At 36.6% G+C, this 25308-nt stretch overlaps 6 protein-coding genes across 6 annotated transcripts; 3 read left to right on the top strand and 3 right to left on the bottom strand.

Annotated features, from left to right (window-relative positions):
• Nucleotides 1-10236: 10236 nt before the first annotated feature.
• Nucleotides 10237-11100, top strand: LOC9320373 (protein SPIRAL1-like 3). The gene is made up of 3 exons (XM_021031258.1): nt 10237-10350; nt 10480-10760; nt 10854-11100. The coding sequence occupies exons 2-3, from the start codon at nt 10491-10493 to the stop codon at nt 10950-10952; spliced, it is 369 nt and encodes a 122-aa protein (XP_020886917.1). The 5' UTR covers nt 10237-10350; nt 10480-10490; the 3' UTR covers nt 10953-11100.
• A 182-nt stretch (nt 11101-11282) lies between these two features.
• LOC9318280 (60S ribosomal protein L39-2) lies at nt 11283-11954 on the bottom strand. Its single transcript, XM_002884261.2, has 3 exons — nt 11813-11954; nt 11617-11720; nt 11283-11524 (listed from the first exon to the last, which is right to left on the bottom strand). Exons 1-3 carry the CDS (start codon nt 11813-11815, stop codon nt 11476-11478), a joined length of 156 nt encoding a protein of 51 aa, XP_002884307.1. The 5' UTR covers nt 11816-11954; the 3' UTR covers nt 11283-11475.
• Nucleotides 11955-12052: 98 nt separating this feature from the next.
• LOC9320374 (eukaryotic translation initiation factor 3 subunit M) lies at nt 12053-14503 on the top strand. The gene is made up of 10 exons (XM_002882167.2): nt 12053-12243; nt 12422-12551; nt 12664-12802; nt 12890-13102; nt 13227-13365; nt 13457-13607; nt 13680-13789; nt 13868-13965; nt 14051-14120; nt 14195-14503. Exons 1-10 carry the CDS (start codon nt 12151-12153, stop codon nt 14303-14305), a joined length of 1254 nt encoding a protein of 417 aa, XP_002882213.1. The 5' UTR covers nt 12053-12150; the 3' UTR covers nt 14306-14503.
• A 70-nt stretch (nt 14504-14573) lies between these two features.
• On the bottom strand, nt 14574-17255 carry LOC9318281 (COBRA-like protein 1). Its single transcript, XM_021031243.1, has 6 exons — nt 16755-17255; nt 16259-16338; nt 15719-16175; nt 15468-15624; nt 15096-15376; nt 14574-15016 (listed from the first exon to the last, which is right to left on the bottom strand). The coding sequence occupies exons 1-6, from the start codon at nt 17092-17094 to the stop codon at nt 14727-14729; spliced, it is 1605 nt and encodes a 534-aa protein (XP_020886902.1). The 5' UTR covers nt 17095-17255; the 3' UTR covers nt 14574-14726.
• Nucleotides 17256-17401: 146 nt separating this feature from the next.
• On the bottom strand, nt 17402-19030 carry LOC9320375 (uncharacterized protein C9orf85 homolog). Its single transcript, XM_021031256.1, has 7 exons — nt 18847-19030; nt 18636-18757; nt 18454-18506; nt 18266-18329; nt 18125-18167; nt 18003-18050; nt 17402-17870 (listed from the first exon to the last, which is right to left on the bottom strand). Exons 1-7 carry the CDS (start codon nt 18925-18927, stop codon nt 17598-17600), a joined length of 684 nt encoding a protein of 227 aa, XP_020886915.1. The 5' UTR covers nt 18928-19030; the 3' UTR covers nt 17402-17597.
• A 1854-nt stretch (nt 19031-20884) lies between these two features.
• Nucleotides 20885-23067, top strand: LOC9320376 (UDP-arabinopyranose mutase 1). Its single transcript, XM_002882168.2, has 4 exons — nt 20885-21310; nt 21940-22190; nt 22269-22437; nt 22527-23067. The coding sequence occupies exons 1-4, from the start codon at nt 20969-20971 to the stop codon at nt 22836-22838; spliced, it is 1074 nt and encodes a 357-aa protein (XP_002882214.1). The 5' UTR covers nt 20885-20968; the 3' UTR covers nt 22839-23067.
• The last annotated feature ends 2241 nt before the right edge of the window (nt 23068-25308 follow it).

A 25308-nucleotide genomic window follows, 5' to 3' on the forward strand; every position in this document is an offset into this window, starting at 1 on the left:
AATCTTCTCCTGGTTGAAATTTATGTAGAATTTGAACTTCTTTTCGATTTCTTCAACGTTTACTTCATCATCTGGGGATTGAGCGTCTTTGAAGTAATCGGCACAGTAATCTTGAGAAGTCATCTGGGGAGTTGTCTCTTGTTTATCTTCTTTTGGACTGCTTGGTCTTCCTTTGTTGAACTTCATCATGTGATACTGTAAATCTTCATCAAGTTGCATCTGATAGTCGACTGGATAATAAACCCAGTTAGGTATGAACGGAATGGGGAATGTTTGTCTTGCATTGTTGAGGTGAAATGCATGAGTTTGAAAGTTCTCGTATGCTTCGTTGTCTTGAAGGTTGAAATCTGGACGAACTCCTCTTGAAAAATCACCGTGATGAATGAGAGTTGGAAGAGCAAGGATTTTGCTTGTTTTGCGGTTGACCTTAACGGGACGATGAAAGAAGTAGATTGAATGTGGATTGAAGAATGGGTTGAGTCCACCTTTCTTCAACTTCTTGAATGTTAGATTCGTCGCATTTGCGGATCTTCGTAGTTTTCCACTCCAGACAGTCAATGATGAAAACCACCTTAGGAACGTTGAGAAGCTGTCTCTTTTGTCTTGAACAGTGTTGACGTAGTGGTACAGCCATTGGATGTCGAAAGCAATTCCTACAGTGTAGACTGCACAGAGATACCAGAGGAAACAGAGGACTTCTTCTGGCATATTTGAATTTTCGATCCTGTAAAGATGAGCAAACGGATAGTCAGGATGAATTCCCATTGGAGCAATGTGATGACAGTTTACTCCATAGTTCGTCAGGATGGTAGATTGATATGAAAAGATCTTTGTGAGTAGTAGCTCATGAAGCTTGTTTCTGCTGATGAGTTGATGAACATCTTTGGGTACGTCTGCTTCAAAGTCATAGTAGCTCTTCTTGGATTCGGAGGAACTGGCCATCATGTGTATCTCGTCGGGCGTTTCTTGTTTTACAGATTTTCGACTTAGCATGTCCGCTAAAGTGTTCTTGGTGCCCTTTAAATAGACTGACTCGAAATCGTACTTTGAGAACCATTCACTCCATCTTAGTAGCTGCTGATGCGGGACCATCTTCTGCTTGAACTGTAACATCTTGGGAAACGAAGACATATCCATTTCAATACGAAACTTGTGTCCTATTAGATGAAATTCAAACCTCTCGATAGCCTTTTTGACTGCTAAAATCTCCTTGAACGTTGAGTGATAATGTTGCTCTGAATCTTTGAAACGACCACTCTTGTATCCACAGATTTGTCTTTTCCCATCCATCTCTTCAAACAGTATTGCTCCCCAATACTTATCGCTAGCGTCTGTCTGTAGAATACGCATGCCTGATGAGGGAATCTTTAAAGGAGGTAGCTTTTGCACTTCTGCTTTTAGACTTTTGATAGCTTCAGTTTGTCGTGATGCCCACAAAGGAGGATTTTTCGACAACATCTTCTGTAGAGGTCTTGTCATTCTGGAAAGGTGTGGAATGAAGTCTCCCACATAATTGATTACTCCAAGAAATTGTTGAATTTGTCGCCTTGTGAGATTTTCATCAGGAAAATCTAGAAGTTCTGTAGCTAAATGGGCCTGTGGTGTGAAACTTCCTTCTTTGATATGCATGCCAAGAAAATCAATGTTGGGCTGGGCTATTATCATCTTTCTGGCTGATAGCATGATTCCGGTTTTCTTGATGATGTCTTGAAACTGTTGTAGCGCCTTAATGTGCTCTTCTTCGTTCTTCGAGAAGATGTGTATGTCATCAATGTATATAAGAGCTGTGTGTAACAATGGCTCGAATATACGTAACATTGCTTGCTGAAATAGCGATGGCGCCGTCTTGAGACCGAACGGTAAGACATTCCATTGAAGGTGTCTATTTGGAAGACAAAACGCAGTCTTGTATCTTTCTTCAGGATGAACACCGAGTTGCCAAAATCCTGACTTTAGATCAAACTTCGAAAATAATTTTGCACCTTGGAGATGTTGGAGAAGCGCTCTTTTATTTGGTAGTGGAAACTTGACGTCTTGCAGATATTGGTTCAACGGCTTGTAGTCGATAACTAATCTGAGTTTTCCTCTTGCTTGTTCTGCACGATTATTAACGTAGAACGCTTTGCATGCCCATGGAGAGTTTGTTCTTGATATGATACCTTGATCCATCAATTGATTGCATTCCTCATTTGCCTTCTGCAACAGTGTTGGAGGCATTCCTGCATGGCTTGCTTTTGTTGGTGTTGTGTGTACATCTTCTTTGAATGGTAAGGATACGAAGAAGCTTGAGTTTAGCCATAGCGGATGATTACACTTCTGAAGGAACTCCGTGTGTGAATCAGCACATGATGTCATCTTTAATTCTTCTTCAATTTTGTTGAATTCTGCAGATGCTGAGTCTTCGATTGAGAACAGGCGATGCATCGTGGTAAAAGCTTTGTAGAGATTTTTCCATCTCACACCTCTTGGTTCTAGAGAAATACCGAACTTCTTCTTCAGTAGCGAATAAGTATCCCACCCAAGGATTAAGTCTTTTCCAGGTGCAGATGAACCTAGTACTTCCTTAGTAACTTGACATCCTGGGAAAAGCTCGATCGTGATTGGTTTTGATTTTAGCTTGACCGTCAGAGATCCTGCATTCGCGACTCTGAAATCTTGTTGATGAGGCATCCACATGGCTCGTGAGAGAATCTTTGGATTTATGATTGTTGTATGAGCTCCTGTGTCGAAGAATGCGATTGCGTGCACTGGCTTTTCTCTTTTGGAAGGATCGAAGATGGTTACTGGTAGATGTGGCGTCTGAAGTTCATCTTCCTGAGGGATCTGGGTAATCTTGTAACAACAATCATCGTCTTTGTCATCTTCGGATGAGGATTCTGAAGATTCGTCATAATCCGAATAACTGCATATAGCATCATTCTCGTCACTATCATAAGATAGTATTGACTCGAGATCGTGGTTATCAATATCAAGATCTGGAGCTATCTTGGATATCGAATGAATGAGATACTGCTTCTTCTTTTTAGACTTGTTTGGACAGTCTTTTGCAAAATGCCCCGTTTTTCTGCATAGAAAACATCTTGAAGTTTTCTCGAAGCTTTTCTTTTTCCTAAAGAACCGCTTGCGTTTGATCTTGTTGAAATATTTCGACTTCAAGAATGATTTCTTGGATCCTCTTCGAACTTTTCGTCGATCTTCACATGAACATTTTTTCTTTTTCGAACATTTGATGTTCAGATCTGGGCGAGCACATATCTTCGAAAGATGCTTTGACTTGTCCATGAATTCTGACCAAAATTCTTTTTGCTTGCAAAGCTTGTCAAGAGTCCTGAACACCTGCTGCTGTATTTGTCCAATCGAGATTTCTTCGATTATCTGTCCTTGATCTCTGATATACAGCTTTGTTTGTTGACTTAGGTAGTCGTCGATGGATGAGAGATACACCTGCTTCAGGCTTGGATTGTTTAGACCATTGAGAGCATATACAGTTTCAAGACATCATCAAGAAAACCGGAATCATGCTATCAGCCAGAAAGATGATAATAGCCCAGCCCAACATTGATTTTCTTTGGTGAATTGTTGTATCACCACTTCTGTTGGGGAAGTGATTGCTTCGGAGGTCATCCATGCATGAAATTCGTCAAGACGACTATTCCATTTTTCAAAAGGAATGTCATCGAATGTGAACACCATTATCTTTGATGCAAATTGTTTCTTTGGATTTTTGGTAAAGTAGATATAGCAAATTGAGAATCTATAGAAGGATTTATCTGAGGGTGTTTGGGAGGCTTAGAAAGAGACATGATTGAGAGTTTGTTTTCCAGAACATTCAAAACGATCAGTCATAAACAATGATTCTCTCTACCTTCACACAAGCCTAGGCTCTGATACCATAATCTTAAAGCTAGCACGAGCGGAGGGTCGTGTTGACTAAGTCTAGACGACAGTCGTGTTTACAAGCAAGGGTTCACATTCCATCAACAAGCTTGCATCGGAACAGTACAAACAACGCTGAACGCAGGAACAGTATTCATAACACTGTTTCCCAATTTCAATGTCTCACTACAAGATCCAAATCTCCTGAAGGCGCTTAAGGTTCAATTACAACTAATCGGAGCACCTATGCAAGAAGAAAGTGTGGCAGCAACTCTACATCATCAGATCGTATACAGAATCCAAGATCATGCTCTCGATCTTGCACTACCAGCATCAGATGAAGCTTTATACCTTGAAGTCACATCGGCATCACAAGCACCCAACTCTATTCAAATCCCGAGACAGATATCTCGAGAGGAATTGCTACGAAAACTGCCAGAGTCATGGGTAACAAGCTATGAGAAGATACATCAAGCATCTCAAGCACCGATTCAGTCATCTGACGTAAGCTTTCACTCTAGAAGTGACGGAACCACGGAGATAAAGTTTGAAAAGCCAAGTTCATCTTTTCAAAAGAAACTCTTTACTCAATTCACTATCCAAATTGAGGAGCAAGAGTTCTATGATCCCGTCAAAAAGAAAGATCTTCAACCAATCGCTTTTGGTCAGAATGGAACTGTCGTATATCCATTCAAAGATGAGAACGGACATTGCTACTTCGATGTCTGCTCATGCACCGCATGTTTAGAAGATTCTTATGAATCGGATGATGAAAAGCGAAGAAGACGGAGAAAAAAGAAGGATCCACTCTATAAACGCTACCTCGAAGGAGATCCTACAGTTGGTCCACTTGGTGAAGGCAACTACGACTTCATAGTCGAATATTCAACAAAGAAGGAAGACGCAACTCAGCAACTCATGATGATAAGAACGGATTTTCCTCCACCAAAGGACTTTGTCAAAGACAATGTGCTGCATACACCAAAAATCGTTCCAAACAACATCAACTCCTCTGGACCCGACGAATTAAGCCAAGCAGAAAAGGTTCTCAACTGGCAAACAGAAAATGCTTTTGTTCAGAATCAATTACTGACATCCATTAGCCACAAGGTTGATCAAATGTCGGAGAACAACAATAGAAGATTCAACAGTCTGCAAGGAGCCATATCAGAGGAAACAGAGGACTTCTTCTGGCATATTTGAATTTTCGATCCTGTAAAGATGAGCAAACGGATAGTCAGGATGAATTCCCATTGGAGCAATGCTACGCTCACTAAATATGGTTTGTCATAAATTATAGGAAAAATGTTTCTCAGCTACATGAAGTAGATACCAACACATAGCCACACATGCAGACTTTAAAAATGTATTATTAGCTACACGAAGTATTGTCATTACATAGTGACATCCACGAACTAACATAAGTCATGTTGCAAACACCATAACCATCATATTCCGGTGTACCACTTGCCGGAATTCCATAACCTCCGGCGTTGACCAGTATTGACTTAAAAAAATATTTTAAAATATTATTTAATTTTATTTATTTTTGCTAAATAATTAAAAGTAATTACATAATTATTTTTAAAACAGCAAAAATAATTACATAATTTAGCTTAAAAAAAAAAAGAGAAAACGGGGAACACTGCTTCATCTTCTTCCTTCCTCCCTTCCAAAAATTTCAAAAACATCTCTATTTCATTATGTTTAAATCAGGTTTCAAGAAGAAGATGAGGAAATCGAAAATCACTAAATCCGGGTTTAAGAAGAAGAAGAAGAAGAAGAAAAAGAAGATGAAGAAGAAAGCAAAGAGAATAGGCATAAGAAGAACCCAGATTTTGTTAGGAAACGGATGTGTTTGTGTTTTCCTAAATTTTTAATCGGTTCCTTTGTTGAATTATAACGAAAATTTCAATTAGTTGTCAATTTATTAGAGATTTTAGGGTTTTGTGAATTTGGGGATTTTAAAGGATTCACAACAAGATCTCATCGAAACCACAATCATCATCACTAAAAAAAGCGAAACTTTAAGACTCAAAATATATGGATTGGATTGATAAGAAACGTAATTAAGAATATGAACACCAAAGAGAAATTGACTCCTTTTAAAGACTATATGTAGTCATATGAAGAACAGATGATAAATTGGGATTTTAGAGGATTCAAAAAGCTCAAAGATTTTCCAGATTTCTCTTTGGCCACTCCCATCGACGCATGATCAGATTGGATTCAAACCGATTCAAAACCATGGGTAATTCAATTCAGGGAATTTGACAAGAGAGGGATCTGATTCTTACATAAGTATTAGATCTCATCAGAACCAAAATCATCGTCATCATCATCCAACGAAGAGCCATGGGTTCATGTTTCAGTGGCTGATTATTTAATTATTTTTAATTATCTATCAATATTACTTTTAATTATTTAGCAAAAATAAATAAAATTAAATAAAAATTTTTTAAGTCAATACCGGTCAACGCCGGAGGTTATGGAATTCCGGCAAGTGGTACACTGGAATATGATGGTTATGGTGTTTGCAACATGACTTATGTTAGTTCGTGGATGTCACCATGTAATGACAATACTTCATGTAGCTAATGATACATTTTTAAAGTCTGTATGTGTGGCTATGTGTTGGTCTCTACTTCATGTAGATGAGAAACATTTTTCCTAAATTATACTAGTAGTTTATTAAAGAGTGGCTATTAAAATACCACATTCAAAGTTTTGGATAATGTGTCGTGTATTAATGTGTATGTGCAACTATGTCCACTAGGTGAAGATGAATTATAGGATACTATTGATCAACATTATATTAAGTAAGAATCGATTCTAGATATCGACACAGCTTATTGCTTATATAGACTACATTTTGTGCTTTGATATATATACATGAATTTGGTATTGGAAACTGTATCCGATCTCATATTAAAAAAATAAGCCATCTTCACTTGCTTGATTCTTTCCATTAAACACCAATAAATATCATGAAAGGAACCTATTTCTATAATTAGATGGCTACTAAGGTATTATTGTGCCAGGAAAACAAGTAGTCTAACTAATTATTTGTACTCATACATCTCTTTCCTGTTGTTAAGAGTATATGGGTCAAATCAATATAAGAGTAATTATTTTATAGCCAGGCATGCATAATTACTTCAACCAGTTAAAAGTTGTGATATTTCAGTGCTCTTAGATCCCTAATCGAATAGTAGAGTGATTTCTTTAGTGAATGATGTTTAAAGTTTGGTGGACAAAAACAAGTAGGTTATAAAACTGAAGAAACGATTAGATATCCAAAAGTTGTTCATTACTTTCTGGTTATTAAAAACAATTAGTCGGTTGCTTAACGTATTAAATAAAGTGCTTAAGATGATGTAATAACTTTTTGCATGTGAATCATTCAAAATTAAGGAATCTGGCATACAAAATGAGGAAGAGAGTTATTATATATATGGAATAAAGTCGTCGTCGTCTTTTAGTATTTTGTCTTGGTTGATTTGAGGGTTTATGTCCTTAGATGTACTAATCACAAAAAGCTTGTGGACATATCACGTGCTTTGTTCCACAATGTGCTGTGAACCAGGTGGGGTTTGTGACTTCTTATCTATTAATTTTTTTTTAATTTAAAATACTATTGTTTGCTAGTCATATAAAATTAATTGATTTGACCTTGGAAGTACCGAGGAATATACTATTACACATGGGTATTATAGGTTTTGCTTTCAAATATTGTACCATAATCAATATCAAGCGCGTTACCTCTATGTCCATATACATATAATATGATTTAATTCTTTGCTCATTTTTCAATTTTATGCATTAATAACAATTTGTGATTATTAACAACAAATTATATAGCATAACATTATTTAAAGCTTACCGCAGATGATATTATGGTAAACTTCATGCAATGTCTTGGTTGCTTGTGTTTAAACCATTTTGTTATCATTACCAAAGATTAACTAATCAGTGTTTTAGAAACGAGAGTATGTGTGGGTACAAAGTTAGAGATGAGCCACCATTTTGGGAAAAATACTTTTTCAAGTTGGTACATATCTACATCAATCACAAGATATATCGCTAAGACATGATATATATACACATACAGTATATGATTATTACCACTCATTTCTGCGAATAAATCTTATAATGATTCGTGGATCCTAGATTCCTAGTGTGTAAAAATGATTTCATATTTGCATAATTACATCAAAGTAATAAACAGCGTGAATGCAAAATAGACACTGTGGTTAAAATCTTAAATTGTGAAATGATTAATGTTAAATCAGGTAATTGAACTAATTTCATTTCTCTAATATTTCGAGAGACTATAAATAGGATTATAACCTTCAGAATAGACTGTTGACCAGTTATATAAACATTTTTTCTTAGATAAAGATATGCGTAGATAAAATGCACCAAACATACTTCACCCGTTAAGATGAGATTAATCTATATATAATCTCGTAATCAAAGAAAAATAAAGGACAAAATTAAGGGAAAAAATGGCAAAAGAATAGACAAGTGAAAAAGAAAAGACAAAGGGAACTAAAAAAAGATAGAAAAGGGAACAAAATCACATGAAGCAATTGGGTAAGTGACTTGAGTGTTAGGGTTGATAGGGAACCAACTAAGCAAAATGCATTTTAAATGCTAATAATAGTTCACTAAGAATTAGTTACAAGATAAGTGTGTATTCTTTCACGTTAAGTTTCATAGTTCAATTTATCTTGTTCAATTATTGGCACATGATCCCACTTATCACCCACCCATCCAACATTTGTTTAATTTCACCATTAATTTTTGTGGGACTTCTCTTCTTTGATTTTGACTGCAAACATTACATACACATCTTTGCAATTTTGCATAATTATATATCATTTGAAAAGAAATAATTAATAATTACATAATCCACTACGGACATCAATTTATGAAATACTATACTATTTATTTAATGTGATTTTAGAAAACTAAGTAACAATTAAACTACAAGCTTCCTAAAAACATTGAAAGTTTAAAGTTAGATAGTTAAATGAGGCTAAGTCAAGATTCCTTTCTTCATCAATCATCATGATTACAATTACTTATAACTATTAAAATTTAATGTCACATGCGACGGATCTAAGATTAGGGATCGGAAGACCCAAAATTAAAAAAAAAAAGTTCCAATAACAATCCCTATTTTAAAGGTCATCGCTCATCGGTCTTTAATTGACGTTGGTCTTAGTTAACACCAAAACGTAAATGCTAAGTTTTATGATTTTTAGCTCAAAAATATCCTCGAACCAATATACGTAATAATCTCCTATATATATTACTTTAGGTTCCAATATACCAGAAGAAAAATCTTACTAGTATTATTCTGGAGTTGTGCCAATCAGATGGGCCTTAACTCTCTAAACCCATAAGTAATTAAAGCTCTCAAGTTCATGTACCTTGGAGTTTGTTAAAATCTCCTTTTCTCGAATTTTCCATAAAATAATACTTCTGTTCAACACATGGGAAAAAGAATGTAACCATAATATAATAATTTGAAGAGAAAATATGAACAATTACTTTGCAAATGTGGGGTACAATTACAAATTACAAAAGACGAAGTATGGAAACCATGTAAGAGTATCATATGCTTTCTCTGCCAATAACAAATGATGCAACAATTTTTTTCCTTATCTTTATATCATCCCTGCCAACAATAAATTGATGTTCAATGTGTAGTGAGCGAAACAAAAGTTGGTTTTTTTTTTGGTATTTTAACATTTTAAGAAAATGTTTTAATTAATATTACACCTTGTTTTTATTTTCTTTGGCCTTAAAAGCGTTTTTGTAAACCAAACTTTCATTCCTAATTGATCTTCACATTCACATATTCACACTTTTAAGGTCGATGAAAATAATTTTTGTACTTAAAAAAAGGAGAAGGGGCGCAAAATGTAAAAGCAATAGAGAGATTCAAAGCGAGATTGAGATTTTATTTTGATGTCGTCATTGCCATCTTTCAACATCACTTAAAATCTTCAAAGAAGTCAACGAGGAAATCTCGTCCGTAGGATGATGAAATCGTACAAACTGACTCTGATTATGATGATCCTCAAAGTCATGGGTTCACACAAAAATGTGGTTAGTTTCTTCTTTCGTGTCAGAAATTTTCAAAAGAAAATGCGTCTCATTATTCTCGCCTACTTTTCCTCTACTTAGAGAAATTGTCTACCTCATGCATGCTTTGAAAAAAAAAAAAAAAAAAGATTCTTCTTCATGCATGTCCATGGAATCAAGTAAGCCCAAAAGTATTCCAAGGAATTCCGTAAGCCCAAAGAAAGCCCATATAAGCCCATTTCAGAAAATACTTTTCTTATGTTCGTTCTCTCATTTCCTCTGAGTGCATATCCATTTCCATCTGTTTCTCTTCCTTGATTTGCGGCCAATCGTAGAACAAGAAGTAGTGAGCAGAAGATACACTACAGAGACAGAGAGGTAAAAATCAATCCTTTAGATCTCTCTTATTACGTGTCTTTAATGATTCAACGATAATCTTTTTCGGGATCTTCTTGCTCATCTTTAATGATCTGATCTGATAAACAAAAAAACATTTTCAAAATCTAGATCTTGACAAGATGGGTAAAGCAAGAGGAGTGAACAATGGTGTCAATGAAAGTTCTCTCGGTTATCTCTTTGGTTCCGGCCAGCCTTCTTCCGCTGCTGCTGCCACAATGGGGACTACGACTACAACAACCACCACAACTACCACCGACGGAACCGGAGGGAGACCGATAACCACCACGACGACCACAGTCACTGATAACAAGAAGACATCTGCAGGTGTTAGAGGAAGTCCTAATAATTACTTCAGATCAGAAGGCCAAAACTGTGGAAACTTTCTCACGGTAAGAGGAGATCTTTACAATATTTTGAGATGAAAGAATTGATTTTTGATTTGGAAACTGATAAAAAACCAAAAATGTTTTTGATGAGAACAGGACAGGCCATCTACTAAGGTTCATGCAGCTCCTGGTGGTGGATCTTCTCTTGATTATCTGTTCGGAGGACCAAGTCCTGCTGGATCTGGAAACAAATGAAGTTACTTGTAGTTTTTTTCCCACTATTCAGATTTGTGTAAATCATCAAATGTGTGGCTTTTATATCCCTTTGTGAACCATGTGTGATTCAATTGTCATGTTTGCCTTTGATCTGTTCTTTGTGTTGTTAAAAGGGATTTTCACACAAGGTTCTCTTAGTCCTGATCAACCTAGAGATTGAAATCAAATGAAACAAACAATGCCAACTAGTTCTTGCGTTGATGTTCAAAGCTCTAATCAACAATTATAGGAGAAATGATTCGAATTCAGCCATAAACGTATTGAATATGTTTCATCATAGAGTAGAAACCAAGTCAAATCAACGACCAATTGTAGGAAAAAGGATTCAACTATCATAATTCATATTCATGCATTAAGCAAGTCTAAGATTTAAACATAGCAAAGTCACAAAATCCTTAACAAAAACTAAAACTTTAGGGGTCAAAGACCACAATTCCAATACAAGAAAAGCAATTAGGAAACTCGGACGAATCTGAGTCACAGCAGTGAACTCGAGAGGGCTCTAGAACCCTAGCTTGGTACGGCGCCAGTGCCTACGCTTAGCGTTGTACCTGCGTGAAGGTGATGAAACAATGGAAGTCAGTATCAAAGTCTGCAACTTTTTAAAGGATCCAATGAAAAATGTGTAGAAAAATCTATAAACCTGATTCTGTTATCGGTACGAAGACGGATCCAATTAGGGATCGGCCTGTTCTGTCTCATCTTCTTCCCTAGCTTCTTCTTAATCATGAACGACTTGTGCGACGGCTAATATCAGAGACCATGAAACCGAGCAGGCGAGGAAAAGGTTAGAGAGAGAGAACAAAGGATAGATACAGAGAGAGAGAGGATAAAAGTACCATCTTGACTTCGACGGTGACGATCCGGCGGAACACGGCGGCGTTTAAACCCTAATCTTCTCAAATGTTAACTGAGGAAGAGATTGATTTTTATAAGGGTTGTGAAGAAGAGCTCGATCCTGACCGTTGGATTTTCTTATGATTTATTAGCCGTCAGATTCTTAAACCGTTAATGTTAGGAATCGTATTCGGTTCCGGTTCGCTAAACCGGAAAAGATAAAGATATAGATTAGGGTTTTCGTTTTCTTCTCTTTGCTTGCTCGGCTGCTGAAACAAGTTCTGATTTTGGGATTTTGTTCTTCAGCGCCGCCGAGAAGATTCGAAACCGGAGCTAAACTATGACGACGATCGTTCCCACTTCCGAAGAAGATCCCTTTCTCGCTGTTGTCCGATTCACTTCCCAGCTCGCCTGGGCCGATGCTGGTCCCGAGGTACCACTCCTTGTTTGATAAATTTGATCTGGTATTAGAAGAATCTGGTTGGTATTAGAAGTTTGTGTAGATATTCTGATGCATAAGATTAGTTCAACCATCTGAGATTAGTCTAAGTACGCTACTTCTTAAGCTATTCAAAGCCTCTTCCTTGAAAATTTGTGTTTCTTTTTGTTAGGCTGCAGAGCCTGAAATTACCAGGCTATGTAGAGAGGCTGAGGAGTCAATAGTTAAAGAGAAGTGGCTGGAATTGTCTACGTTAATGGTAACTTCAGCTGAATTGGTATCATCCAAGATTTCTGAGAAAGGTTTGTGTTCCTATCCTTTTTTTAACCATCATATTTATACCTGTTTATTTTGTATGTTTCTCGACTTTTCCGAGTATTCAATTCTCAGTGGTTTGCATCTTTTCTTATTCAGATCTCGAGTGTACCTACACCATCATTTGCAGCATTGTCAAGAAGGTTGAAAGCCCTGAGGATGTTCTTGCAATTGTGAAAGCTATAGCTTCCGAGGTTGCTCAACAACCGAGTGACAAAGCTTCACTTCGTTTGAAGATGTATGAATCTTTACAGCTTATTTTTGAATGCTTTGTTTATTTCTCACACACACACTTCTCATTTTCTTTTTTTCTGTCATTGTGTAGCCTCTTTAATCTCTATAACCTGGTGGACCATCCGTATGCTCGTTTTCAAGTATACATGAAAGCTCTTACACTAGCTGTTGATGGGAAGGTTACTGAGTACATAGTTTCTTCTTTTAAGAAGATCGATAACTTCCTGAAAGAGTGGAATATTGACATTAAGGATCAGAGGGAACTCTTTCTTGCCATTGCCAATGTGCTGAAAGAAAACAAAAGGTACTGAAACATTATTTATACTTTATAATCCTGCTCATCAGTCTCTCTCTCTCTCTCTCTGGTTTTGTTTTGTTTCCGTTTGGGTATAACAATAGCCTCGTGTTTTTTTCTGTCAATACTTCAGCTTGGTGAATGAATCCCTTAAGTTCTTGACGAAGTACCTAGCAACTTTCTCCAATGAGGATACTCAGGTCCTGGATGAAGCCAAGGAGGAGGCTGTGCGTGCAGTTATCGAGTTTGTCAAAGCTTCCACTATTTTTCAGGTATCATAGTGTGATTCGGATTTGTCTTTCTTGTCCTGACAATACTCTTTTATAAATGGAATTTCAACGATGATTATCTTAAATCTTGCAGTGTGATTTATTGGACTTGCCAGCCGTAGCACAATTGGAAAAGGATGCTAAATATGCTCCGGTTTACCAGCTTCTGAAGATCTTTCTTACTCAGAGACTAAATGCCTACACGGAATTCCAAAATGCAAATCCGGAATTTCTGCAAAGCTATGGTACTAAAACGTTAATTCATTAGCTGCTTTTGCTGAAACATGATTTCCTGATGAATCATCTGGTGTTTATAGGACTTGCTGATGAAGATTGTGTTTCGAAGATGAGATTGTTGTCACTAGTGGACTTGGCCTCAGATGAATCTGGCAAAATACCTTACGCCTCAATTAAAGACGCTCTTCAGGTAAAAACTCTCCTCTGCTTGCGCTAAACATGAAATATTGGGAGCCTTTTAGTTTCTCAGTTTCCTTTGTGTTTTCAGGTAAATGAAGAAGATGTTGAGTTATGGATCGTGAAGGCAATAACTGCAAAATTGATTGATTGTAAGATGGATCAGATGAACCAAGTTGTAATTGTCAGGCAAGTCACACATCTTTTAAACTCTGGACTTATCTCAATTTCCTCGCAACATTCATTATTTGATGGTTTGATTTATATCTTTCAGCCGCTCTTCCGAACGTGAATTTGGGACAAAGCAATGGCAATCTCTCCGAACAAAGCTTGCGACTTGGAAGGTAACTACAAAAGCTTTCACTTCATATTACTACAAAACATCTCCTGAATCTGATTGTTATGTGTGGTTGTGTAGGACAACATTTCAAACATAATAACTACAATCGAATCGAATAAGGTAACCGAGGAAGGTTCTCAGGCATCATCATCATCTGCTGCAGCAATTCAAGGCTTGTCTGTTCGTTGAAAAAGCTATCAAGACCAACCGTGTTCATCCCCAGAGAAGCTCAATTCTATAACGAATCTTTTGTCTTCTTAAAGCTTGTTCTCTGTGTATTTGCTTGCAGAGTTTTTTGATCTTTGAATCTTTTTTGTCCCTGAAACAATGAGGAGACTTGGTATACATTATTTTTCGCTTAGTAATGTTTCTTATTTTGCTGCTACACCCACTGTTTCAATAGTTAAGACTGAATATCTTTCAGTTTTCAATATGGAGACGATGAGCAAAGAAGTAGTAGCCATTATCAAGGGGATTTAGTTAACAAACTAAAATTAAAGCGTTGTACAGGAAGAGGACAGACGAGGGAACACTAAGAACTAAGCTACCAATTCTCTCATTATCAGTTCAAAAAACTGCATCATAAGCTACATTCTACACTTAATGATTCTTACAAGTTTCCATGTAGGAACAGAGTCAGTAACAAGGCGATTGCGGCAAACAGAGAACCGATTGATTTATGCGAGCCGGTATTGGGCAGCCAAGGGTAAGAATCAGGAGGAGGCATCACACAGTTATCTCCATTGAAATAGATTCTTCTTGGAAATGCCCAACCTTTCTCAAATGTGAAAGCTGATGCTTCTTTTTGGAAAAGTAGCTCAGATTGTACATTACCAAATGGTCCAGCTTGCATCAACAGATCATTGTAGAACTTTATTCCCCAGAGAATCCCAGTATCATCTATACAAATCAAAAACAATAACACATCAAGATTTGTTCCTTTCTATGGAAACAAGGAACTGATTGATGGTGTACTTACTTATGGAAGCATAAGGTGTCAAGGGTTTATAGTTGAAGCTAAAAGTCTGAGTGAGATTGTCGAAATTCGGATGCTGCACGACAAGATTCCACTGTGAATAGTTCATGTTGTAGTTGAAATTTGTGATGGTGACTTTAACTCTCCAGTACTGTTTGTAGTTGACCTTCACATGCCAGTGGATTCTAACTGGACACATATGCTTTGTACATTGGACCAGGGGTGGTATATATGCGTTCTTCCCCGGATTTGGAATGACCGATGCTATCCGTGGACCTTTTGGGCTGTGTGTGGACAGACAAGACACCAAAATTAACCAAACAAGTTAACAGATTTTCAGGTAATGAAACTATGAAAGTTATGTGAAGAACTTACTCTACACAATTCCCTGGCTGAGAAGTGTTTCGGCATCCACAAGAGCATGTTGGACAAGAAACGATTGTGCTGTTATAAAACGATGAAAGCGATACACAGCAAGTAGGAGTTTTCTGAGCCAAGAACTGCGAGTATGTGCAAGTTACATTCCAAGTCACTGTCACAGCAGAAAAAGGAAATCCAAAACTCGGTTTTAATTTCTCTCAAAAGTCAAAACAAAATTTTTAGAGTTCAAGAACTGAGTAACTTACTTAATGCTTGTGTAACTCTTCGTTTGTCAGTTCCGATGAATCTAGTCGGTTTTACAATCTTCGCGGGACTACAAGTATATCCCGGTCCAGGAGCTTTGAGAGTGAAATTCTTAGGTACTCTAACTGTCTTATTTGTGGTTCCAGCTTGTCCAATAGTAAGCTGGAAAGCGGAAACAGCGGTTGCGGAATCTTGAGCCCACGAGTTGAGCACACCGCCTCTGCAACAATTAGCAATCTGCTGATTGTAAGGAGTTCCAGGTAAGAGATCAACAACAGAAGGTGTCTTTTTACAGCAATGAGGAATGTTTCCTTTGAATTTCGAACAATCTCCTTGTTCTGTGGTTTGCCCTCCATTCATCCCCCATATAACCTCTCTCTTTGCCCATGACCATCCAAGAGTCCAACCTGGAGCTTGAATGTGTCGATATTGCTGGAAATTATATATCGTTACAGTCGCCTGCACCACGAAAAAATCCAAGATTTTAAAAAACACAATCAAGATTCAAGAAATGCCCAAATTTAAAGCTAATGTATACATACCACATAGCCATCTCCAGTCCAGGTTATGATATCCCATTTAACAGTAATGTTCCCAGTCGGGTCCAAAGGATCATATGCTTCTGAAACAATCCCAAAAGCAACACCATGAGCACACAAAATACTGAAGCTTTTTTGTTTTCTTGTTTCAAAGATTCTCTCTTTCTATAATAACAGAGCATTGAAGCTGAAATGTCAAAAAGATCTTCTCCTTGAGGCTAAGAAGCTCCTTCTAATCCATTAAACGGCTTAACATACAAAAGAACTTCCCTGTCTATTTCCATATGTACCCAAAAGCTCAAGCAATTCCAAAATCCAAACTTAAAGAACTCAATAAACAACACAAGCTCCTAGCAAATTTCAAAAAAATAATTAAAACATGGGGAACAAAGAAGGAAGCAAAGTTGCACTAAGACTCAGATACGAAATAAAACCCTAGATAGTAGATATGATAATGAACAGAGAAAAGCTTGAATAAAGATAGAATCTTTCAGCTTACCTGAAGGAATATAACCAGAGAAAGAAACTAGAAAGATTATAGAGATTCCGAACTTGAAGAAGATTGAAGAAGAAGAACACAAGAAACCCATTTTTTCTGAAGAAAGAAGAGAGAGAAACTGTTCTTCTTCTTTGATCTTTAATCTTAAAGTCTCTGACAAGTGACAAGACAAGGATGAAGCTTGAAGAAGCTCGACGTAATTATACAGTAAAGCAAAAAGCTTAGGAGATATGCCAAAGTTGTTAACAAACAATGAAACAAGAAATGACCAATTAGCTTCGAAATCTTTCTGATTAATCTTCAAAGTATAATGAGTTTTAAAAAACTCATAATTGTTCATTGAAAATGGAGAAATCCAGCTTTTTTGGGTTTTTGTGTGCAGAGAGATTAAGGGAAGATTAATGAAAGCCAAAAGAAGGCTGCTTTAGTGGGGGATGAGATGGTTTTTTTTTGTGCCAAGTGTAATTATTTGACTTAATGCACAAGCATTAATGCACTTAGCTAGCATTTTTTTTTTCAATTTCAAACATTCTTATTCACATTTATTATTTTACTTATTCGCATTTACTATTTAGTAATCCAATGACTTTTTGAGAGTCTCTAGACAATACTAGACTAGACAATTAGGCGTTATTAAAGTGGGCCGATAAAGAACGACTATTGGGCCCGTTTAACCCCATCCCATACAAGATAAGATACAACCATAGCCTTTGCTAGTCTTGCATTGTAGGTGACAAAGTAAAGTTTATCAAAACAACAGGAATAATCAGTTTTGCAAAATCTCACAAGTCACACACAATCCTATCAAAATTGACAGTAGTACAACCAAACATGGGTTAACTTCTACAGTTGAGATGGCTCATTTGCATCACTGTCTTCGCGCAAATCATGCTCATCATCACCACCATTGTGATCCTCATCTGATTCAGGTCCACTAGCATCATCATCATCATGGCCATGATCAGGTACACTACCATGACCAATAATCCCGCTAACTCTTCCTGACTTGTTTGCATATTCTTCAAGGGAAGTTGAGGGAAACACATCACCAACCTTGCTGCTATCACTCCTTGTCGCTTCTTCATCTGATTTGTTCGGTTTGTTATCTTTGTTCATCTGTGTCAAGCAAATATACAACTTTAGGACCAATCACACAAACATACACATTTACAAATCTCAAACACTCTTCAAAGTAAGATGTAACTCTCTTATCAATTTGGAAAAGGATGTATAACTAGAGAAGCTTACAGCGCGTAATAGCGTCCTTCGATCCCTTTCCCTAGCATTCTTGATAGTCTGCATCTCATTAATAAAAACTCAGTAAAAAAAAAACCCAAAAGCTTCTTAGACTAGATAACCAATGAAATAACCTCATCAAGCATCTTCTGCTCAGCTTCAACCTCGTAAATATCTCTGTGAGAAACAAATACCTCTACATTAGCTTAAAATCTTATCAAGGAAACCAGTATCTAGCATTAGTAGAAGAAAGACAGTCTGCAAGGTCCAAGTACCTTCCAAGGATTTGATCAACACGTGAACAACACTTTGCACACACCTTCTGCTCCTTGGCACAACCTGTTGTCCGTTTCATACTCAGTTCAATACTATAACACATCCTCACTTACTCAAGATACTGACTTATTCGTTCTTCTTTGTCAAGAAAGTAACAACAACAAAAGCAAAGAGAGAAAACACTAACCAGGGCATAACTTATGGTATGCTTGACGAACATTTCGCTTAGTACACTTCTGACTGCACCCAAAAACAAAAGGTTGCTCTTTTAAGAAAATTAACACAGACAACAAACAAATCAATTCGATTCAGATTTCAAAGTTCAACAGAGAATGAAAAAGAACACTCTAAATTCAAATCAAACGATACCATTTGGTGGCTTCAGTTAGGGTTTTGTATTTGCCGTATTTGCGTTTCCAAGCGATCTGCTCTCGACATCGATAACAAACTCCGGTAATCTCTGATAATGGTCTAAATCTCCCGCCGACTTCCTGAAAACCAAAAATTTCAGACAAAATCAAGGATCTAACTACACTATTCACTCAATTTCGTTAATCTCATAGCAGAGCAAATAGTTTACCGTTTCGTTGATCTTGACGCCGGCTTTAGGAACCCAGGCGAATTTGTTCTGATGCTTCGGTGGTCCCTGCCGTGAGCCCATTTTCTATGAGCTGTGAATGTAGATCGGAGAAAACAGAGGTAACGATTTTTATCTGGAAGAAGAAGAAGAAGAAGAAGCGAGCGGCGCGAAAAGAAGAAGGACCAGCCCAATTAGGTTTTTTTTTTTTTTTTTTAACTATTACGTAAAACAAAAAGTAAAAAAAAAAAAGTTCTTAAATGGAATATGTATTCTAATGGGCCAATCCATAAACTTTTAAAGCCCGTGTAGCTCCAAATTTTTTGAGGTGTCAAAATGTCAATTGTCTTAGAAAAATATATATATATATATATATTTTTTTTGGTAAACATGTGAAGAGTCTTAGAAAAATATGTTTACGTTAATGTTCCATTGTTTAATTAATAAAGTGTGAGATCTAGCTATCATATTAATATGTTACTTATACTTATATATGATAATGATTATAGGTTCACGTTCCATTTATATAAAAAGAAAAGAATATGTTTTGTGGATTTTTCACGATGCATGCAATGATCATACGCAACGTGCTTCGACGAGCTCCTCACGACGTATAAAATCAAACTCCAATGATTTTTATTGTTATTAGATGTTAATGAATTATCTTTTGTTAATAATATTTGTTATTTCGTGAAATGCACTGGAATTTCCCTTTATCAAATCCAACTGCCAACATATAATATAAAGAAGAATTTAGTTAATAAGTTATTATCCGTTTGTTTTATCATTAATGTACTAATTCGTATTTTGTATATTATATTTAGCATATTATTGTATATACGAACTTCTGCCACTAACTATAAGGAATGTTTAAATTTAAATAAATTTAAGATTCAGCTTCCCACATGCGAATGTTCCTTCGTTACATAGTAAAGTGGATCGAGGACAGTTTTTAATTCATTATTCCCGTTAGTAAAAGTCTAATTACATTCTCTAATTAACACCTTTATTGATGTTACACTCCGGTCAAAAAGTATTCAATTATTGTTCGGTTTTTGTATCCCCCATCTTTTAATTCTCACAGACGACTTTTTTTGTTTGTTAAAAACGCACACACAAGAATTTAGGTACACTTATGGTAATGTAACTAATTTAAGTAAAAAAAAAATTTGCTAGCTGAAAGATCTCTCCTTCAAAAGGTTGGCTAGACCGGCCAAAATAAAAAAAAGAGGTTAGCTAGACCTACTGTTCCAAACTGTTCAATTTCCTCTAAGTCTAAAACTAATATAAGTAGAAAAAAAAAATTATTTAAACGAGCAAGAAACACAACTTTTTAACTTATTTAAGCCTTAAAAGTTAAACCAAAACAAAATTCACAATTATACAATTAACAATAAATGATCAAATCTGAGGTTTTGTATTTTTGTTGGTCAACATATATAATATTGAACATTAAATTTTTAGAAACAAAATTATTTTGAATCTTTTTCACCTTTTAATTAACCAAAATAAGTTAGTTTCTAAAATGCAAATCTCTTGACAACAATTTTTTTTCTTTTCTGTTGACTACAATTTATAAAACCAAAAGTGTGATTGAAACAGATAAATCCATATTCGTTCGTAGGTATATCTGATAAGTTAATATAATAATTAAACAATGTTATCAAAAGTATGGATATTCTTAAAAAGATTCATATTTTTTGTTGTTGTGTGGAGATAAATATCTACAATATAATATCCTGTAGAAGATATTATAAGCTTCTATTTTTACGGGAAATTAATTAACTAATGTTTGCTAAACCAATAAGACAAATTATTAATAGGGGGAAAAACCAATTTTATTGTAAAAGTCCGAATAAAAAGATATTTGCTTCCGCATAGAAAACGGACAATTAAGAGACAAAATAGTAAAGTCTTCACTTCCTCACCATAACAAGGTTAAAAATTCTTTAGACCTGGTGAACGACTTATAATCCACCACGTGTCAAACCTCACACAAATACCTCACACGTGCCAACTACTATAAAAACCAAAGCGACGGTCTTCAGAGTCTCCCAACCCATCACCTCCGATCTCAAATCTCACATATTTCTCTCCAATTCTCTTCTCTCTGAATCAATCAATCATGGTTGAGCCGGCGAATACCGTTGGAATTCCGGTGAATCACATTCCATTGTTGAAGGATGAGCTCGATATCGTGATCCCCACGATCCGTAACCTCGATTTCCTGGAGATGTGGAGGCCTTTTCTTCAGCCTTACCATCTGATTATCGTCCAAGATGGAGATCCATCGAAGACCATTGCTGTCCCTGAAGGGTTCGATTACGAACTCTACAACAGGAACGACATCAACCGTATCCTTGGTCCTAAAGCTTCCTGCATTTCCTTCAAGGACTCTGCTTGTCGTTGCTTCGGCTACATGGTCTCCAAGAAGAAGTACATCTTCACTATTGACGACGATTGCTTCGTAAGTTTCCTCAATTCCGTTTATAGATCTGTTTTTGTTTCTTCATAAATAGGTTTAGTTTTTGAGATCTAGTGATAAAGTCTGTGGATTTAACAGATCTTTGATTTGAAAATTCGATTACAATTCTCTACGTCAACTTTGAGAAAAACACTGTTTTGACCTAGATCTATATATTTGTCTGCTTGATGGTTTTCGATCTGTTTTCAGAATTGAAATTGTATTAGATGTTTGCTGGAATTGTCATCATCTCTTAAGTTAAGGTAATTTGAGTGGTGTAATTGTTGTTGGACCAACCTATTTATGTTATGTCTTAACAGTTAACTTCACAAGATTCTTGCATGTCATTGTCCTGCACATTTATGTTATGTTGTTGTCATAAGGCTAAGGCAAAGAAAAGTCTAAACTTTATTTCCTCTCTTTAGGGATTAGTGGTTTTTTTTTTTTTAAGAATTGAGCAGTTACGCCATGATTGTAGCATTGATGTTGTTTTCATAATGTGTTGGTTTAATCATGTGTAACGTATTGTTCTTCATGGTCTTTTCTTTTTCTTATTTTTGCTGGCTCTAGCTGCTTTTAATTATTCCTTTCTTAGAATTTAAATATTATTTTGTTGTTGTCATGTGTTATAGGTTGCCAAGGATCCATCTGGAAAAGCTGTGAACGCTCTTGAGCAACACATCAAGAACCTTCTCTGCCCATCAACTCCATTTTTCTTCAACACCTTGTACGACCCATACCGTGAAGGTGCTGACTTCGTCCGTGGATACCCTTTCAGTCTCCGTGAGGGTGTTTCCACCGCTGTTTCCCACGGTCTGTGGCTCAACATCCCTGATTACGATGCCCCTACCCAACTTGTGAAGCCTAAGGAAAGGAACACAAGGTAGTATTTTAGCATCTTCTTTCTACATTTTTTTCCGGTTTTTGTTAGCTAACAATGCTTAAATTGCTTCACTATTAGGTATGTGGATGCTGTCATGACCATCCCAAAGGGAACACTCTTCCCTATGTGTGGCATGAACTTGGCCTTTGACCGTGAGCTCATTGGTCCGGCTATGTACTTTGGTCTCATGGGTGATGGTCAGCCTATTGGTCGCTACGACGATATGTGGGCTGGATGGTGTATCAAGGTACTTACTTCCCCCATTCTCTTCCTTACTTTTAACGGATTTAAATGTTATTTGTTTACTGACCTCCCTCTTATGGTTCTGTTCTTCAGGTGATCTGTGACCATTTGGGATTGGGAGTGAAGACAGGTTTGCCCTACATTTACCACAGCAAAGCCAGTAACCCGTTTGTGAACTTGAAGAAGGAGTACAAGGGAATCTTCTGGCAGGAGGATATCATTCCTTTCTTCCAGAGCGCAAAGCTCACGAAAGAAGCTGTGACAGTTCAACAATGCTACATGGAGCTGTCCAAGTTGGTGAAGGAGAAGCTAAGCCCCATTGATCCTTACTTTGACAAGCTTGCAGACGCTATGGTCACCTGGATTGAAGCTTGGGATGAGCTTAACCCACCCACTAAAGCTTGAGCAGCAAAAAAACCACCACCGCAGTTTTGGTTATTAGCTCAATCTATCATCTATCTTCTCTGTTTTGTTTTTGTTTTATCTTTTCTCAATTTTCCGGCGATTATTCAGTTCGTTTTTAAGTCGCTGGAGTTTATTCAAATAGTGATGGTGTAGTTCTATTTATGACCGAGACAATCTCTCCTTTGAGGTTTTTCGTTTTTGTTTCAATAATAAAATCATATATCCCTTAGTCTTTGGTGTCTTTTGCTTGCTGGTTTGTTGACTGTTATTTTGGATCAATAGTTAAAAGACAGGAAACAGATTCCAATCAAATCAAGCCTTCCTTAATCATATTTGATTTGGTTGAACCCAGTTGGCAGTTGGTGTTTTGCTGTATCCGACATGTTATTGAAAAAATGAAAAGACCCCAACATCATTATTAAAAGAATTTTGGAAAAGAGATGATGAAAACAACATCATTATGTATCAGCAAATGATTTCGTATGCAATCCTTTGACACAAAAGTGGACTTTACTGAGTATGCCTAGAAGGCTAGAACCAACATCCTCTTGTATTGTGATTTGGTTCTTTTACTAGTCTTTAACTTAAGACACATAACTTCAAGACCTCTCAGGTTTAGGAACCCCAAGATCCACCCTAGCCAGCTAGATTAGAGGTTGATGGTTGATCCATGAGCTTGACAATAAGGTCTCCTGGCATCACGATTTTGAGGTTATAATCTGACATAAGTTCGAGTATGTCTCTCAATTTCCCCCAGTCTTTGTCTTCAGCCTAAAAAAGCAAAAAAAGAAAAACATATATTGATGACACGCCGATAATGACAACATATGAACAAGTAATGTTAACCTGGGATTTGGTTCTTAAGTCAGTGATCTCTTTCCTCAAGAGATGTAAAGGATATAAGCTTTTAAGCTTAAAGAAACATATAATTAAGCCGGACTGCGGGAATATACTGGCATGTATCGATAAGCTCTTCCACAAATTCTGCATATATAAATAAAACCTTTACCTTTCAAAAAGATGGGAAGAAGACTGAAGACTGATACAAAAACTACTAACCTGAGATCATATTGTCGAGACCAAGTGATTTGAAGAGTGTTGGAGCCTCTTTGTAATGAGAAACAGAGGAGGCGAGTTGAGCAGTCTCATCTTGATTGATGATTGAATTCTGCAATCTAAATGTCACAATGAATTGCAGAAAAGCCAACACCTCGAGGGATGATCTTGGAGTTTCAATTCTTATCTTCCCTTTCCATAGAATTGCCAGCTCTTGGGCCTTAGTGTCGATGTGATCAGGCTTAACAGGCAGGTTCTTCTTATATATTAGTCTTATTCAAGTCATGGATACGTTTCCAGCGCTGCTTCTCCGCGTCAGGAACCTCATTCATAGTTTTCGCCACTCTCTTTTGGAGTTCTTTCAATCTTCTGGATTTCTCAGTGATATGTCAACCTCTGCGAAAGGATCCTCCTGCTTTGTTCTCCTCTTATTAGAGGATTCCTCAACATCATCTTTTCTCCTTTTTTTGGCTGCACCAATCTCTTGATCTGGTTCAACCTTGGGGAAGAGTGTTTGAGCCTTAGTAACAAATTTCTGAGCTCCAGCAAAATCACCAGCCCCCATTTTTACCTCTGCTAACTTTTTCTCCCTCGAAGCCTCTTCTTTGTTGCAATCCATTGTAGTATCCGAAACACAAACCTGTCAAGTAACCAATAAACTCATAAACCCTAAAGGTTCCTAATGCTAAACCGTCACACTAAGACTATACTTAGTGCTTAACGTTTCAGAGACTAGAATAGTGAGATATGTGAAACAATGCATGATTACATCAGTGTCAAGAAACAAAATCCACCACAGAGACCATAAATGAAAGCATTTTTTGGGCACAATTTCAAAGAAATGACCATACTGTAGTGTGAAAATGAAGCGTTAGAGAAGTCTGAAACGGAAACAAAAATAAAGCTAGGGTTCTTCGTTGGTACCTTAGAATACAGGCATTGGTTGGATAAAGCTAGGGTTTCCGTCTACCTCTGCAATTGGCGCTCGCTGAAGAATCCTAGCCGTTGTTGTAACTGAGAAAGGCTGAGTTGCTTAATGGGCTTCTTCCGAAGAGTGAGACCCATTGGGCTTTAATCCATTTAAGGATTAAAGTCAAACACGTATTTTCCCTCGAAAGACTTTTTATTTTTAACACCAAAAATTGGCAAGTAGCTTCTGATAATTTGGTGCTAATCAGCTTCAAAATGGACAGATAGATGCAGCTCATGAAAAATAATAATTGCTTTTATGACTTTGTTTTTCTTGTTTTTAATTACTAGCTAGTTGTGCCATCGGTACAAAATTTAGCACTATACATTCGGTTTGTGATAACTAACATATGATATTTTGTAATAAAAATTACTAATTTATTAGTATATAATTAGAAATGAAACTATGAATGAACCAAATGCCATTTTATACATACATATACGT

The sequence above is a fragment of the Arabidopsis lyrata genome, assembly GCF_000004255.2.
Source record: "Arabidopsis lyrata subsp. lyrata unplaced genomic scaffold ARALYscaffold_3, whole genome shotgun sequence".
Classification (NCBI taxonomy): domain Eukaryota; kingdom Viridiplantae; phylum Streptophyta; class Magnoliopsida; order Brassicales; family Brassicaceae; genus Arabidopsis; species Arabidopsis lyrata.

Coding starts and splice junctions, on each gene's coding strand:
- LOC9320376 (XM_002882168.2), top strand. CDS start 20,969: ATGGTTGAGCCGGCGAATACCGTTGGAATTCCGGTGAATCACATTCCA. Junction 21,311..21,939: donor CTATTGACGACGATTGCTTC/GTAAGTTTCCTC, acceptor CATGTGTTATAG/GTTGCCAAGGATCCATCTGG. Junction 22,191..22,268: donor CCTAAGGAAAGGAACACAAG/GTAGTATTTTAG, acceptor CTTCACTATTAG/GTATGTGGATGCTGTCATGA.
- LOC9320373 (XM_021031258.1), top strand. CDS start 10,491: ATGGGTAAAGCAAGAGGAGTGAACAATGGTGTCAATGAAAGTTCTCTC. Junction 10,761..10,853: donor ACTGTGGAAACTTTCTCACG/GTAAGAGGAGAT, acceptor TGATGAGAACAG/GACAGGCCATCTACTAAGGT.
- LOC9320375 (XM_021031256.1), bottom strand. CDS start 18,927: ATGGGCTCACGGCAGGGACCACCGAAGCATCAGAACAAATTCGCCTGG. Junction 18,507..18,635: donor CTAACTGAAGCCACCAAATG/GTATCGTTTGAT, acceptor TTTTGGGTGCAG/TCAGAAGTGTACTAAGCGAA. Junction 18,168..18,265: donor GTTGATCAAATCCTTGGAAG/GTACTTGGACCT, acceptor TGTTTCTCACAG/AGATATTTACGAGGTTGAAG.
- LOC9320374 (XM_002882167.2), top strand. CDS start 12,151: ATGACGACGATCGTTCCCACTTCCGAAGAAGATCCCTTTCTCGCTGTT. Junction 12,803..12,889: donor GCTTCACTTCGTTTGAAGAT/GTATGAATCTTT, acceptor GTCATTGTGTAG/CCTCTTTAATCTCTATAACC. Junction 14,121..14,194: donor CAAAGCTTGCGACTTGGAAG/GTAACTACAAAA, acceptor GTGGTTGTGTAG/GACAACATTTCAAACATAAT.
- LOC9318281 (XM_021031243.1), bottom strand. CDS start 17,094: ATGAACAATTATGAGTTTTTTAAAACTCATTATACTTTGAAGATTAAT. Junction 16,339..16,754: donor CTCTGGTTATATTCCTTCAG/GTAAGCTGAAAG, acceptor GGATTGTTTCAG/AAGCATATGATCCTTTGGAC. Junction 15,017..15,095: donor GACACCTTATGCTTCCATAA/GTAAGTACACCA, acceptor TGATTTGTATAG/ATGATACTGGGATTCTCTGG.
- LOC9318280 (XM_002884261.2), bottom strand. Junction 11,525..11,616: donor CGTACCGATAACAGAATCAG/GTTTATAGATTT, acceptor ACCTTCACGCAG/GTACAACGCTAAGCGTAGGC.